General features: G+C 39.3%; 1 protein-coding gene across 1 annotated transcript in view; it reads left to right on the top strand.

Annotated features, from left to right (window-relative positions):
- The window catches only part of FREM3 (FRAS1 related extracellular matrix 3), an 88447-nt gene that overhangs the window by 55446 nt on the left and 16559 nt on the right, over positions 1-16442 (top strand). Inside the window, exons 7-16 of the mRNA XM_044430669.1 lie at positions 1809-1958; positions 2165-2374; positions 3030-3227; positions 4486-4650; positions 6652-6834; positions 7224-7354; positions 8437-8595; positions 9366-9669; positions 11659-11790; positions 12197-12528. Of these exons, the coding sequence (XP_044286604.1) occupies positions 1809-1958; positions 2165-2374; positions 3030-3227; positions 4486-4650; positions 6652-6834; positions 7224-7354; positions 8437-8595; positions 9366-9669; positions 11659-11790; positions 12197-12528 (1964 nt within the window). The remainder of the gene's footprint in view (positions 1-1808; positions 1959-2164; positions 2375-3029; positions 3228-4485; positions 4651-6651; positions 6835-7223; positions 7355-8436; positions 8596-9365; positions 9670-11658; positions 11791-12196; positions 12529-16442) is intronic.

The raw sequence follows: 16442 nt of genomic DNA, 5'->3' as shown, positions 1-16442 counted from the left end.
GGGTTTCTAACCCAATAAATGGCAAGGTCAGTATTTCACTTTGAGGAATTAAGAATGACTAAATCTTTAAAATATGTTTATAGTAAATAAAGGACAGTATTTTGGCAACATTTTTTCTTTAATTGTTGAAAATCCATTCTTTAGAACCCGTTACTTTAATTTTAATCCATTGATTGGCACAGTCCTATCTGATTTTACTTAAAAGGGATTGTCCTAAAAAGGCTGCCCTTTTTATTAATTTCTTTGATGGTTAAAGCTTTTGGTATTTCACTTTGCTTCTTCAAAATTCATACAAACTCCATAGATAAATAACCTTTCAAAAGTAAAAGGAAACTCATAAAATGTTAGTGATCATTATTAGTGCATTTGTGGTATATGGCATTTTCCTTGTGTGTTTATAAGCCTGCCATGTAGGTATGCATTTTCAGTAATTTAGGGAACAATCCTACTATGCACACTATGTAGATTCTGGCTGGGAAATCCTAGGACTTGCAGGATACTTTTCCACCTAAACTTCAATCCTTTAATCCAGTCACTTACCTTGGAGTGGGCTCCATTGCACTCAATGGGACATACTCCTGGGTAGACTTGTACAGAATTGTGTTGCTGTTAATGGTACACATTCATGTCTGCTTTTTCTGTCGGTGGCATTTATAAGTGCAATACTTTACATTTGCTCATTTATTTGTTTAGAGAATGTACTCTGCTTTTTAGAGTTGCTGCTGTCTGGGAAATATTTGCTCAAATGTACATTATGTTTATATTAAAAAGAGCTGAAGAATCAAGAGTAGGTGTTCTCTGCTTGCTGACAAAGAAATAAAATAGGCCTTTCTTCCTCAGTCAAGCTGTTGCCAATGCCTTATATGGATTCCAAAAGGTAAAAGAATTATGCAAAAGTTTGCAAATGTGTTCAGTGTGCATATTATATCCAGACAGTCGTTTGGTTTTCCTCAGAAATCAGTAAGAAAATGGCAAGAGCAGTGCTGGCAATGGAAGGAAAAATGAAAATATTTTGGAAGATCAGATATGACATAGGATTGATTGGGTCATGTCACCCTTCTGAACGAAGTGAATCCTCATGATGCCTGGCAGTATCTTTGAAGAAATATGAACAGGCCTGTTCGACTGTCCATCTAGTCCAGAATGCTTTTTCCTATGTGTGTCAATAACATGTTTCTCTGGAACCCACGAAGAGGACATGCTGAAGGCAAATGCACTCGCCTCTTGCTGTTTTCCAGAAATGGTACATAGAGGCACAGTGTTTCTAGATCATAATTTGCCTTGCAGTTTTCATGACTTGGAAACTTTGATAACTTTATCTTCCTTGAATTTGTCTAATCCACTTTTAAAGGCTCAGAAGGAGGTAGAGAGTATGTGTAAAACTTCTCTCTTTCTTTCTCCGTGCATAATTGTATAAACCTCTGTTACCTTTTCTCTAAACTTTTAAAAGATCCCAATTATTGTAGCTTTTCCTGATGGGAAAGCATATATAGTCTTCTAAGACATTTTGGTTGCCCTTTCCTTTACCTTTTCAGTGAAGTGCAGAATTATTATTGGCACGACAGTCTGTGGCCATGTTTAAAAAAATAGTTATTAAAAATTGCCTTGAGATGCTGAAGAATCCAAATGTTATGCCATTTGACAATTCTTGCACTATATCATTAAGAATATGCATGAACAAGTAATTGGTCCTTACTTGTTTTTCCAGATGCTGAATTCTTTCCCTCATATAAAAAGCCCGTGATCACTATCTAGTGAACCAGAAGAGCATTTTTGTTTTCTTTCCATATTTCTATGTTCTTTTCTAGAACCTGCTTTCTACTTTGGTGACACTGAATATTATGTCTCTGAGAGTGCTGGTTTTGTGGAAGTTCGTGTCTGGAGAACTGGAACAGACTTATCCAAGGCAGCCACTGTCACTGTGCGTTCCAGGAAAACAGAACCAATTTCTGCAGAAGGTGATATTTTTATGTAGTTTTACTAATGCACCTGCACACTTACCTCTACTCTCACATAGTCTGCAGGTGCCAGTTTCAGTCCTGAAACAATGGGGGTCATAAAGCCTGCAGATAAGTAGAAAAATAACACAAGAACAAAACCCATTTTATCTTGAGTTTATGAACATATCCCACAAATAAGTGACTATTCCTTCCTTTTTATGTAGCTGGAGTTGATTATGTTGGCATCAGCCAAAACTTGGATTTTGCTCCTGGTGTAAATATGCAGACCTTCCGTGTGACCATTCTGGATGATCTGGGACAGCCTGTTCTTGAGGGACCAGAAAAGTTTGAACTTGTTCTTCGAATGCCTATGAATGCAGTGCTTGGGGAACCAAGCAAAACTACCATCTTTATCAATGATACCATCACGGACTGTAAGTATTGTAGGCTCTCATTTCTATAAACTGAATGTTTATCAGAGTACAGGATATTTTCTGGTTAAACTATTCCATCTTAAGCATTGAAGAACACAACTGTCTTAAAACTGGGCAACTGGAGAATGCAAAATGTACCTTGTGGAAAGTGCTGGAATCATCTGGTACAAAGGTCTGTGGCCTCTCTTTGAATGTTTGTGAAGGTTTCTTTCTCTCCCTGCACAATCCCACTTTGTCTTCAAAGCCATCTTGGAGGGTATGTTTGACAGTTTCGTATGTATAAGGACAGTCATGCTGAGTTTCAGGGTAGAGTAGGTGATTATCTTTGGTGCCCTTTCTAAGAAGCTGAAGACCTTTAACATTTAAAATAATTTTCTGATTCTTGATTTGGGGTCTTTTTTGTAAACCTTGAGAAGTGTCATCACTGGAAAAAGGCATGCTTTCTGATTAGATTCACGACCTTTTTTAAATCGGCCTTTCATCAACAAGCCAAAAGTATGGTTGGAAATTACTGTTGCGATATTGCCAGATATCTTAAGGCTTTGATTAGGTAATGTTTGAAGAGGATGAATTCTTCCCTTGAATTAAAGTTGAATCATGCGGTCACCAAAATTCCATGTTAAAAGACTAACTTGTTTTTGTTTTGTTTTGGCAGTACCAAAAGTGCAATTTAAGGAATCACTATACACAGTGAATGAAAAAGATGGGCAACTGACAGCTGTGATTTACCGTAGTGGTGATATAAACCATAAATCTACAGTCCGCTGCTACACTCGCCAGGGCTCTGCCCAGGTTATGATGGACTATGAGGAGAGACCAAACACAGATGATTCTGTAGTAGTATTCCTCCCAGGTAAGAGTTCATCCTTAACATCTTGAAGCTAGAAAAACCTCACAAATGCATTGGGCTCTTTTTAGACCCCAACCTGAATTCTAGTCTGTCTACCAAAATGGAGTGTGTTTAACATTTCAAATCACCAACATCTGGAAAATGCACAACACATAAAATGAAATGTTTGAATAACACTTCCCCCATATTTGCATACTGAGTAACCAACAGTATCTCTGAGTCTTTTAGGATATGTACTTTGTTTAAAAATGTCATTAGAAACAATGAAAACAAATGTTTGAACCAAAGAGACAGAACAATAATAAAATTTATTTTGGGAGTCAATTTTCTACTTGATATACAAAGCTGTCTTTGGTGAAAGGAACACATATGACTGATATTCCATCTTATCAGCATAATAATAGATTTCAGGTTTCAGCTAGTGAAGTTAAGTAAGATGGACTCTTTCCATCATCAGTTCCCATCAGCATGACAATGGATTTCACATTTTAAGAAGCTTTCAAGTTCTCATTTTGTGAGTGAGGAAGAGGTTTGGTGGTTTTTCCTGATATTCAAAACATGTCTACTAATTTCAAAAGAGTATGGAATATTTGGTGCCTTGATACAATTATCGTGTACAGTAACAAAAGCACCCCAGTAGCATAAATCAGTAGATTCCTGGGATGTCTTGTGTTCTAAGCATGTTTTGGTCAATAGAAAGAAAATTAAAAACAAAAACTGAAACTTGGGGACATGTCCTAGAACAGTGTGGTGAAACTATGGCACACGTGCCACAGCGGGCACACAGAGCTCTCTCTGTCGGCACACAATCCAAGTCGCCCCAGCACCGCCCCAGCAGCCAAGCATCAGATAACAGCACAAATAGGAGCCATGCGTATGCTCTGAAAGGAGTAGCGGCGCCAGGCAATGACATAACAAGCTGTGACTCGTCCGAGCTTTCACATGGCTGGTCAGTGCTTGGACTGGCTGCTTTTCTAAACTAAAACCTCAGTTTTCAGGTTTTATTGCAGTGTTGGCACATTGCGATAAATAAGTGGGGTTTGGGTTGCAGTTTGGGCACTCGGTCTCTAAAAGGTTCACCATCACTGCGTTAGGGTTAGAAAAACGAGGTGTCCTGGTATGATTTTGATGGCTGGAATGTGTTTAGCATGAGCAGCAATGCTGAGCTGTACAGAAAAAGCTACTCCAGGGCAGCTTTTTCAAAAGGTATTGCTACCAAAGACATTTAAGCTAGTTGTTCTGCTTTTTGGGTTTCCTGCAGGAGAAATTGAGAAGCCATGTGTGGTCATTTTGAAGGATGATGCCTCCTATGAAGAGGAAGAAGAGTTCAGATTAGTGCTTGGAACACCAAAAAGCACTTCTACATTTGGTGCCTCCATTGGGGAGCAAAAAGAAACTTTGGTGAAGATTAAAGATGAGGAAGACAGTGAGTTTAAGAGCACTTCGTACTTCTTCCATTACACATGATTCTCACATCTGGATTGTTACTTCAAATATTGTCAAAAGAGACGATACAGATTATGTACATAAAGCAGACCTATTGAAATTAGATTAAGTTCTTTAAATCTCATTCACTTTAGTGGCTCAACTCTATGCAGGACTAATATTAGATACAGCCTTATGCAGCTATGGCTGCATGAGTCATGCTTGAAGCTTTAGGGGGGTTTTCTCTCTAAACTTCATAGGAGTGCACCGTTAATAAATTTATTTCCATGTCCTGCCTCTAAGTGCAGTTTGTAAATTAATATTGTATTGGTTATTGTTTGGACACAACAAATCTCAATACTACAGTCTTGAAAGAATAGATTTGCTTTCATAGTTCTCACCACAAACTTGCCCAATCAACCCTTCCCCAAAGTAAGATGATTCCAAATTTGGAGAAAGTTTAATCTAGTCATTTAAATTAAGAAATACCACACACACACACAAAGTTGGGTGGAAGTATAACTGATCTTAAATTTATCACAGCAAGGAATCATCAGTGATAGATTCATAGAAGGTACCCAAAGGTCATCTAGCCCTGTCCCTTGTTAGGGCAGGAAATCCACTGCTAGGATTCAGGATAAGTGGCTAGTAGTTGGCTTAAAAACCTCTAACAAAAGAGAGACTACTCTCTTTTGAGGCAATCTGTCCCATGGCTAAACAGGGCATCCTCCATGGAAGTTCTTTCTAACATTTAGTCAAAATTTATTTTCTTCTTATTGGAACCTATTGTATCAAGACCGATACTCTGCGGTAAAATAAAGCAAATTTATTTCCTCATCTGCATGAAAATTCTTCAAAATTTGAAGGGGATTATTATATTGCCTTACAATCATCTATATGGTCAGTTGTTTGGCCATAGCAGTAAGCACCATTAGTTGAAAGACCTCATTACATGGAGATTTTGTACTATGGAAAAGTATGGCCAAGGTAGCTGTCCAGAAACTGGGTACCTTTAGATGATTTGGGCTGCAACTTCCCTCATCCCAATCTAGCATGGCCAATGATAAGGATTGGTGGGACTTTTAGACCAACACATGTGAAAGGCACCAGGTTGAGGAGGCTGCATCAGTGCTTTTTGGACCATGGAGTAAGAGCGTTATTTGCTTGATCAAAAGTAAGCACTATGCCTTATTAAGCCACAACAGCTTATTTAAATCATGGCATATGCTGGGTGTGTGAAGAACTTGATATCCAAAATGTCTGTCTGCATGCAGCTTGTCACGCCATCTGAACTTTGGCCAGTTGCTTTGGCCTGTGGGAAACCCAAGACCTCTACAACGGCCCATGGGTTGTTGAAACGCTGTTTCTGCTTCCAACAAGCCATGCAACTCAGGTTCGGATGACACAAAAAGCTACTTCTGAACAAAGAGTATGCATATCATACCCCACAAGCTGCTGTCGCAACCCAGTGATTTGAATAAGCTGCCATGACTTACTTTGTTCTTGAAAACCAGTTCAATGAGTTTCCTAGCACTGTAATGCTAATGATGGATATATCCAATTCATATATCACTTGTTCACGTTATTATGGTAAAGTGAAAGCCAGCTGTGATGACAATTCACAGTGGTAAGACCTAGTAGCTGCGGTGCTGCATGTGATGACAGCATGTCCTGTGCCTCCCCGTGGGGCGAAAGTCTAAACTGGAAGTTTCTGTTGGTTTTTTTCGACTATTTAATCTTGTGAATTCAGTATTTTTTTCCTTTTAAGACTTGAACAGATTAATGGATGCTCACATCTGGTATTCTCCTTGCCTTATTATTTGGAAGTACATGACAGTGCTGCATTACTGTATAATAAACAAATCCAGCAAATTAATGAAACATGTTGTTTTCCATTATTTAATGTATTTGTTGTAGTGTTCTCCCTCTGGTTATTTCAGCCATGAGAAATAAAACTTGCTCCTTAAATAGGAAAAATTGACAGTTTTCACTTCTCTTGCAGAACCAGTGATAAAGTTTTCTGAAATCAAATACAGCATCCAAGAACCTCAAGAGCCTGGTGAGATTGCAGTTGTAAAAATCCCTGTTTTACGTTTGGGGGACAGTTCCAAAGTTTCCATTGTGAGAATCCATACTAAAGATGGTTCAGCTACCTCTGGAGAAGACTATAATCCAATGTCTAATGGTAAGCTTTTGATCTGAACTGGAGAAGTTGTGAATACAGACAAGTCTGGAAGCAGCAATATTGCTGTTTCTAATGAATATTAATATAAAACCATGAATGCTGGAACATTAGTATTGCACAGATACAACTGGAACTTATATGATTTACTTTTCATTTGTGTTCCTAAGACTGGATAGATTGTTTAGCATAATACCAAATAAAAGTGCTAAGGTGTGTTTTTTCCTTGAGCATTGTTGAACTGCCTCTCAGCTATGAGAAGCCAATGTGAATTTAGTACTTTGGGGTACCATGCCAAGCTGGCTTCTCTTTGGATCCTAGCCTAATTTTGGTGATGGCTGAAAAGAGACATTCATGTTTTCTTTTTCTTTATAAATAAATCTTAATTTCAGATATTGAATTTAAAGAAGGGGAAACAAAGCACTTCATTGAGGTTGAAGTTTTGTATGATGGAGTGAGAGAAATGCGTGAAGCATTTACAGTTCATTTGAAACCTGATGAAAATATGATAGCTGAAACTCTGGTAAGAAATAAATGATTTCATGTGATATACTTTGTTTCTCTGTGGACACACTTTGCACTCAAATCATTATTATTCAGAAACATCAAGCATGGAAGGCTTGCTGTTTGCTAGATTCGTGGAATGCCATTTTTGAAGCCCAAACTAGACAGGAAACCTGTAATCAGATCTTTGGTTTGTGTTTTCAGACTAACAGTGGCTACATGGAGCCCTGGTTAGGTTTAACTCATCCAAGGTTAGCCTTAGTTTAAAGTAGATTGATTGTAATAAATGGCACAAGTTAGACTAATATTAGATGTAGCCCACATCTGGTTGTACTTTCAGTGAAAAACAACTGCTTTTACTCATATTATGCCTAAACAACGTGCTTGAATATTTTGTGGTAAGAGCATTTTCACACATGTGAACAACAATCTGAAGTCTACTGGCCATGGATTGCCTTCAGTCATGAGATTTAAAAATTATCCTGTATGATTTAGCCATCTTTATACCTTAGTGTGACTCTTTTTCAAAAAATAGCTTTCTCTGGTGGAAAGGAACCTTTGGATCCAACTCTATATGGATGTTGAGAGCCAAACCTACCATTAGAAAACGAAGAGGGTGCCTCAGGCACTTGATACAGATGCCATGAAAGGCGAGCATGTTGTTAGTTGTTATTGCTGTAATTATTTGCTGCCAGCAAGAGGAGCTTGGGGGATTTTCTGCCTCAAGGCACCTTGACCTGAGCAGCTGTGTGTGGATGGAGGGGGAGACCTGCTAATCAGCCTCAAGCAGCAAAATGCCATAACTTGTCCACAGATATAGTCTGATGTCTGAAAGAAAGGGTGAGGGACTTTTACCCGGCTGGAAGATTTTTCATCCTAATACTGTTTGTGCATTAACTGATTTAAACAATGAAGTCATAAAGGAGAACGTATGTGCAGCAGCCTTCCTCAGCCTGGTTCCTTCCTGATTACAGCACCCAACATCCTTAAGCCAGGCATGCTGGCTGGGAAATGCTGTATAGGGTATTAGTTTGCAAAAGAGTATGCCTCTATGTCCATTTTTAACTTGCAGATGGAAACTTTTCCTATCTTTCCATTCAGATGAGCAAAGCCATCGTGTACATTGAAGAAATGGACAGTGTGGCAGATGTGACTTTTCCAGCTGTGCCCCAGGTTGTATCTCTCCTGCTGTACGATGACACCACTAAAAGCAAAGTGAACCCCCAGCCTCCCACTGGCTACCCTATTGTGTGTGTAACGGTATGCTTTGTTCTTGCTTACCTTTTCCTCAGTCTGATGCTCTGCTCTTAGCTGGAAAGCTGATATTTTGGGAATGTATAAACAGTTTCTCAAGTGAACAGGAGGTTTAAGCCACAAGTTTCAATTTCATTACTTGGAATTAAGCAACCTTTTTCTTGTTAATAGGCATTCATTTGTTACATAGGGCTTGGGGTGTTGTTGCCGTTGTTTTTAGTTTTCAAAGCATTTTGCAATCTTTGTTGTTTGTGACCTCACAATAGTCCTGTAAGAGAGATTGCTTTTATTCCCATTTCATAGATTGGAAACTGAGGCAAGATAGCATGAGTTTCTGAGGATCACTCAGAGATGGGATCTGACTAAACTCTTACTGTACTGTGTTTATCTTTCTGATTCTGATTTGCTTTGTATATTCTGGTAATTCTTTGGTGAAGCCATGTTTTTGCTGTTGTTTTTCCTGCATTTTTAGCTAATATATTTTAGCTAATATTATTTGCATATGTCGTACAACTATTTTCTTTTCACCCAAGTTATAATAAACTGAATTGTAAGGTTTATATTTAGATGTCACATACATTAATATTTAATTTCCTAATTTAATTCATGGAAATAAAATAGTGTTTGCTATGATTTAACCAGTAGCTAGGAAAAATAAACTTGTTAAATGCTAATATAGCACAAGAAAAATGAACATGCTTATTCTTAGAATGTTATATTATTCATTTTACTGGAGCAGACAGATATAATTATTGTGCGTATCTATTGAACTTCAGGCGTGCAACCCCAAATATTCCGACTATGACAAGACTGGATCTATTTGTGCTGCTGAAAACATAAATGACACGTTGACCTTGTACCGTTGGCTTGTCAGTGCCCCAAGTGGCACTGACGGTGTTACCAGTCCCATGCGCGAAGTGGACTCCAACACTTTCTTCACCAGCACCAAGTCAATTGCCTTGGATTCCATCTACTTCCAGGCTGGCTCAAGGGTGCAGTGTGCTGCTCGGGCTGTCAATGCCAATGGGGATGTTGGTTTAGAATTGCTAAGTTCTATTTATACAATAAACCAGGAAGAAGGTAAGCAATAAGATAACTTCACACAGTCTTGTTGTTGTTGCTGTAGTTGTTAAACTGAGTTAACTGTTTGTTCCTAACACTTTGGTTGGATGCAAAGACTTCATCCCAGTTAGGAGTGTGGGACTGGGATTCAGGCCATCTGATTTCTAATCTCCAGTCATCCACAGACCTCACTGGGTGACTTTGGGCACCAGTGGAGACAAAAACAGTTCCAGGTAGCTGTTCTTCTTCCCTTTTCTTCTCCAGCTGCTTCCAAGTAGCCACTGGAAGCCTCACCTTTTATACCTGCTAGAACAGGATATTATTAATTATTATTAATAAAACGTCCAATAACAGAACTTCTTTGAGCAGAACAAAAGAACTAGAAGAATAAAGTACAATATAAAATGATAAAAGCAGAATGAAATAAGATTCTGAAATATAATTACCATGCTGGATTTGTGGTTTTACCTGTCAAAGACTAGGTGTGATTATAAAAGAAAAGAATCATTTCTTCCAATTGGACTTCTGCTCTTGTGTCAATAGGAACATCTATAAATCAATGAAACAAGGCCAAATGAGGGATAAATATAGCAGGTATATGACTCAGGTTGTCTCTCTGAATTTAATAATTTCAAATGAAGTTTCTGGTCTTCCTGATTAAGAAGAAATATGGCAGAATAAGAAGCAACTGTAGCGATGGACTTGGGTCTACCCAAGTGTGAAGAAAATCTTAAGTATTTGGGAACTGAAAGATGGTTCATACTGTGCTGTTTCTAGTGTGTGTTTGTGTATACAGCATAGCATACATTCACAGTCTATAAGGGAAAAAGGGTTGGAGGAGTATGGAAGTCAGTGCATTGCACTGATGGATGTTCTGTCTGTGTCGGGGAGAGGGCAGTAGCCATTACGTGACTGCTCCCCCACAGCATGTGTAGCTCTTGACATTTGAGGCAAAGGGTGTGGTATGTTGAATGGTATGTTCCATCCAGCATTACATGAACAGAGTTCCATTCTGCACATGAGACTTCCCTTTACTTTTTGCCCCTCTTATAGTCCTGTGCAACCCCCAGATCAGTTTCAGAGTTTGTGTGGGGAGCTGTAGGAGAAAGGGGGGAATAAATTCCCCCAATGGTGTCCATTGTTTGGTGGATGGACACCTTGGGAAAGTTGATGTTTTATTTAAGAACTGTGGATCAGGACTACAATGTGTGGGGAGGTGAGGGTTACTCTTTCCTTCTCCCACCACAATCCCCACAAGAATTGTGGCCACTATATACCAACTAGAGTTAAGGGGAAACTCCCATGGTATCAGTGGGGGATGTTTTAACACTAATTGGCAGCAGTTAAACTTTGAAGGGATTGCAAAAGGAGTGGAAAGGATCAGAACACAGCATCATGGTCATTGGCCTGGTCCCCCTCAAGCCATGTAGTTGATAGAATGCTGCGTGGATTTATGGGTGTCACATGGCCAGACTTGCAACAAAGCACCCTCTCAGTTCATGCAAAAGTTTCCATGAATGAAAATTAAGTAGGCGTTAAATATCAAATCATCTACCTGTTTTCAGAGAGCTCCTTTGCCTTCTGTAGTTTATGTTTCTCAAGAAGGGAGATGGAAGTTTCCTTTTTCACCATTCCTGTAGTGTTGGATGTTTGGAAGTTGGAGGGGCAATAAAGCTCTAGTTATTGCCTGAATGGGAGGAATTAGCCCTGCCGCTACTGTGGTAAGTAAACTGAGGCCATGCCCAGTAGAGTTGGCTTCCGAATGAGATTAGTCATGTATAGCATGAATCAGCCTTCCCCAGCCTGGTGCACACCAGATCCTTGGTGTGTGCTGGCCATGGTGTCTGGCTATCATGAACATTGCAGTCTCACATGCCTGAGAGTGGTGAAGGCTGTTATAAATCATGGGCTTACCAAAAGCCACCAGCATTTCATAGGATTCTTCCAAACAAATGCCTGTGAGAATGGTGCATTCTTTGCTTTAATCAGACCCTCTTTTCCACACAGGCTTGTGCCAGCCACGCATTCCAGGGACAGTAGGAGCAGAGCCTTTCTCAGCCAAATTACGTTATACAGGTCCTGATGATCCTGACTATCCCAATCTGGTCAAAGTGACAGTTAGAATGCCCCATATGGATGGTATGTACTGGGCATGTCTATTTGATTCAACAGTGAACAGCAGCAGCTGTCACCAGATCCACTCATTTCAATACAAGCAGAGTCTTCAAGTGAAGTTTTTAGCACACATTTATTCTTTTTCCCACTTTATTAACTGTAAAATGGCAGCCACCAATAGCAAAATTATTGAAATATCTCATTAAAGATAACTTCTAGTGGTGTAGAGCATGAGCCAGGAAGGCCTCCTTTCAAATTGTGCCTCGGGCACAAACTTACTCCTTTGCCTTGGCAAGGCACTGTTTTCGGCCATGCTGAACAATGTGAGTTGTTATAAGGATTCTTGGAACACTCAAAATCAGAACATGAATGCCTGGTCATGGTGGTGTTATTGCATCAAGCTGTAATGACGGTGTACTTCTCCTTCCAGGGATGCTGCCAGTTCTTTCAACCAGACCCTTGTCCAACTTTGAACTGACACTTAGTCCTGATGGTACTCGTGTAGGCAACCACAAATGCTCCAACCTCTTGGATTATAATGAGATTGAGACAAAATATGGATTCATCACTGATGACATCAAGAACCCAGAAGTGATGGGAGAAACATCACCTTACCAGTATAGCAGCCCTGTGCGGACTGCAAAGACCTTGCGTTTCTACCGTAATCTCAACCTGGAGGCCTGCCTGTGGGAATTTTACAGCTACTATGACATGTCAGAACTGCTGACGGACTGCAGCGGTTCCATTGGCACAGATGGACAGGTATGGTTCCGTAGATGACAAGCAGGCACTTATAATTGAAAATAAATTGTTCTTATTTTTTGCTTATCCATGCACACTTTAGTCTGTGGCATAGGAACATAGGAAGCTGCTTTAAACAAGGTTGAATTTCTTGTCCGTCTAACCTGATATTGGCTGTTCTTCCTTTCAGTAGCCCTCAAAGATGTCAGGCAGAGGTCTTTCATATCATCTGCTTTCTGATCCTTTTAACGAGAGAGACAACAGGACATTCAACCTTGGGCTTTCTCTGGAGAGAGCATGTGGTCCACTGCAGAGCCCTTGTCTACCCAATACCTTATATAATCGCATATAAGATGACCTTTGAAACTAAAAATAGCAAAGCAAAAATTGTGCATCAGCTTATATACCTGAGATATATAAACAGCCCCAAATACTGACCTCATCTTATATGCAAGTTGCCTTATATGCAAATATATACAGATACTTTTTGAAACATGCTTCCTGGTCACTTGTTCCACACATTATTACTGTATATATCTGTGTAGAAGATGACCCTTGCAAATGAAAAATGGAGGTAGTCTTATACACCTGTCCTATGAAAAACACCAGAAAAACAGGCCAAAATATCAACCTCATTTTATACACAAGTTGCCAGATATGCTGTTACATACGTAACTGATTTTGGATGGCAGCCTTAAGGGTATATTAACATTACCTTTCTAACACTGCTTATGGCAGGTTATAGGTTTGTTTGTTTGTTTGTTTGTTTGTTTTAGCCTCCCTTTTTTCCTTCGAAGGAACCCTAGTTGGCTTACATAATTTTCCTCCTCCTTTCGATCTTATTCTCATAACAACAACCTTGTGAAGGGCCCAAAGTCACCCAGCGCGCTGCATCGCTGAGTGGTGACTAGAAGTCAGTCCCAGTCCTTGCACTCTTAACCATTACACAACACTGATTCTACACAGAGTATTTTCTTTAGATTGTTTTCTTCCAGGACAGCATGGAAATCTGGAAACTTAGTTAATAGTGAGAAGCTTTTTGTTCCCTACAATTTCTTTTATTTTGCTTTACTTCACTTGCATTCTTGTTCATGTAACTTTATGTACTTCTAATAGTGCAATTCGGTTTTATTTGTACTGGAAAAGTTCTGAAGGCTTGGGATTACACTCCCCAGGGTTGCACTTCCTGAGAGGGAAGAAGGAAACAGAGGCACAGATGGAGAAGAAACAACAGCTTAAGAGCAGGTCAATGGGGCCTTATGAAGGAGCACTAAGGTTATTCAAGATGCACTAGAAGAATATTGTTAACAGTCTGGATTGTTGCTATGTGAATTGACCCTGTGGGGAAAGCCCTGAAAAAAGGCCTAACGTATTCCTGAGGATAAGGAAGTCTGTTCTTGAACTGTTGTATCCAGTTCTTTTGTGCCATACCCTGGTGGCACAAGCTTTCCTGCTTATTTCCCTATTAAGCCACCTGTCGCCCTTAGCCACATGTTAGTGTGAGTACTGGAACCAACCAGGGTTAATTTTATATGTTGCTACACTGTATTCAAATTGGTTTCAAAAAAGGCAACCAGACTGCCCTCCTCATGACAGCAGTATTTTTTGGTTTGCACCTATAGCAACTATATCCTCCTGTGCCAAATAGGTTTCCCTTTCTCACTTGCTCTAAGCAGAACTGCTATGAACACATGAAGCTGCATTCTACTGACCCCACATCAGTGGTTCACCCACCAAATATTGCCAACTCTGAATAACAGTACTTCTCCAAGGTATCAGACAGTGCTTTTGGCCAGCCTTCCAGTCCTTGTACCTGGAAATGCTACCAACTCTATGATTTTAATAGCCTTCTGGCATGGCACTCTCAGTGGATTGTATAACATAAAAGCAGGACTCACTAGCCAAGAACTCTCTTATGATGCATTTTGTTGCATACTCTGTGCAAATTAGAAATGACCACACTGCTATGGTGGTGGGCCCTCTGTTCCTGACAAAAGGCCAACCTTACCATCCTCTAGAGATAGGAGGAATTGAATTTCCTGCAACTTCTGCATACAAATCCTGTGTCTGCCACTTACTTATGGACCCTTTTCTGTTTTGCAAATATTTACAGATAATCAAACCCAATCTGACTGAATTTATGCTTACAGTCCTCACCTTATTCATTGAACAAGGGTGATGTGGCATGGGCAGTTGCCATGCTAACAGACCTGCTTAGCTGCAGAAATGACAATCCAGAGGAGATTGTGTTGGTCAGTTGTATATACATTAATTTGCACTAATACAGCTGCACAACCCTAGAAAGAAAACAAATGATTGCCTAATCTCATATGTTCTTAACTAGTACAAACAAGGCTAGTTTTCAGCCTAAGCTTGGCAACCATTGACTGGTAGAAGTTGTCAGCTAACTCAACAAGGCCATACTATTGCATCTTGTTAGAAAATCAACAGTTCTTTAAGTAATAGGCAGTGCAAAATTAAGATAATTGAAAGCTTACTTGTGCAGTCTTGGTGTGTGTTATCTCTCTTTCACACACACACAGAGATGTGCTTCACTCAGCTTCACTCAAGCTGTGACAGTCCTTGGTTTCTTCTCTTTTTCTACTCTGGAACGCACCAAAAAAATGCATGTATAAATGAATAAAAAAGCTCTTCAACCAGTTTCAAACCAATTTTAAACTAGCCACATTACCTCCTTTTAAATGAACTGGTTGGTTCATTTAAAATTATTGGTGAACAAGCCAGGATTGTTAACTATTATTGATCCTAGATTGTTTTGATTATTTGATCTTCTATTTGATTTGTTAGAACTAATCAGCATTTAAGACAACTGTAATTTGGACTTCATAGAAAACTCTGGTTTATTTAAAGTTGGAAGCTTGTCATCCCTTGACTACCAGACTGTCAGACATAAGTACACAGATGTTTAAAGATGAATTAAACATGTTTTCTATATTTTGTTGGCTTCAGGAAACAATGCTGTAACACCAGTTTAACATATTTACTAATGTGGAAAATATATTTATGTGTCAAAGTGTGCAGCTGCCTTCAGAGAGCGCCTTTAAATTTCTTGTTGACAATTGAATTGAAGACTAAATAATTACATTTTCATATTGTGTAGATTATATTATTGTAAGCCAGTAATTCATGATCTTGAAATTTTATTTTGTTGCTGCTTTAATTTCAACTACTTGTAAATTCAGGGTCTCTTTTCACTCTTGAGTGCTGGCTAGTGTTGGAATCTAACCAAGTCAAAAATGTGTTACTTAGTATCTGAACTTATGATTGGTCTATTCATTAATCATCATGGGATTTGTAATCAGTTCTGAAATCAATAGAAAGGGGAAATGTGGGAGCTTAAGTTTATCTCCCAGGAACTATCTGCATTATTATGCCTGGAAAGGAGCTTTTGTTGAATGAGAGCTTAGTCATTACCTATTCACTTCCAGAAAGTTGAATGGACCAGAAAGTTGAAATGCACCAGAGGTCACAGATGAATGTGAGATTGTTAGTATCAACTTAATCCCATAATAGAGATGTTGCTGTAACCCCATATTACTATATACTTTGGGATGACTGTCAAGACAGTTCTAGGGTAGTTTTTGTTTTTTGCCTGGATTATGTCTTAAAAGCCAGCAAGAGTGCCTGCCCGCCTGCCTGCCTTCTTGGGTTTGGCTTGTGTTTCATTCTTTCACACTTCAACACAAGCTGTAATTCATTCATAAAGCATCAAAGTGCATTTCTAATCATAGCTTGTAAAGTTTGTTCAGGAGCCAACACATACCCAAAAGATAAATACAGAACAGACCAGAATGTCTGTCAAATTGAGGTGGGGAAAAACCTTCTGAGGGAGTGTGGCTGAGATTTAATACTCGTCTCAGAATGGCTGTGAAATCAACTCCACAAGGTCTAGCCAGAGCATTGCTGCATATGTG

Source organism: Varanus komodoensis, unplaced genomic scaffold (genome assembly GCF_004798865.1).
Source record: "Varanus komodoensis strain SLA01 unplaced genomic scaffold, ASM479886v1 scaffold21, whole genome shotgun sequence".
Taxonomy (NCBI): domain Eukaryota; kingdom Metazoa; phylum Chordata; class Lepidosauria; order Squamata; family Varanidae; genus Varanus; species Varanus komodoensis.
The sequence above is the reverse complement of the archived record's forward strand: the minus strand, read 5'-3'. Positions and strand labels throughout refer to the sequence as shown.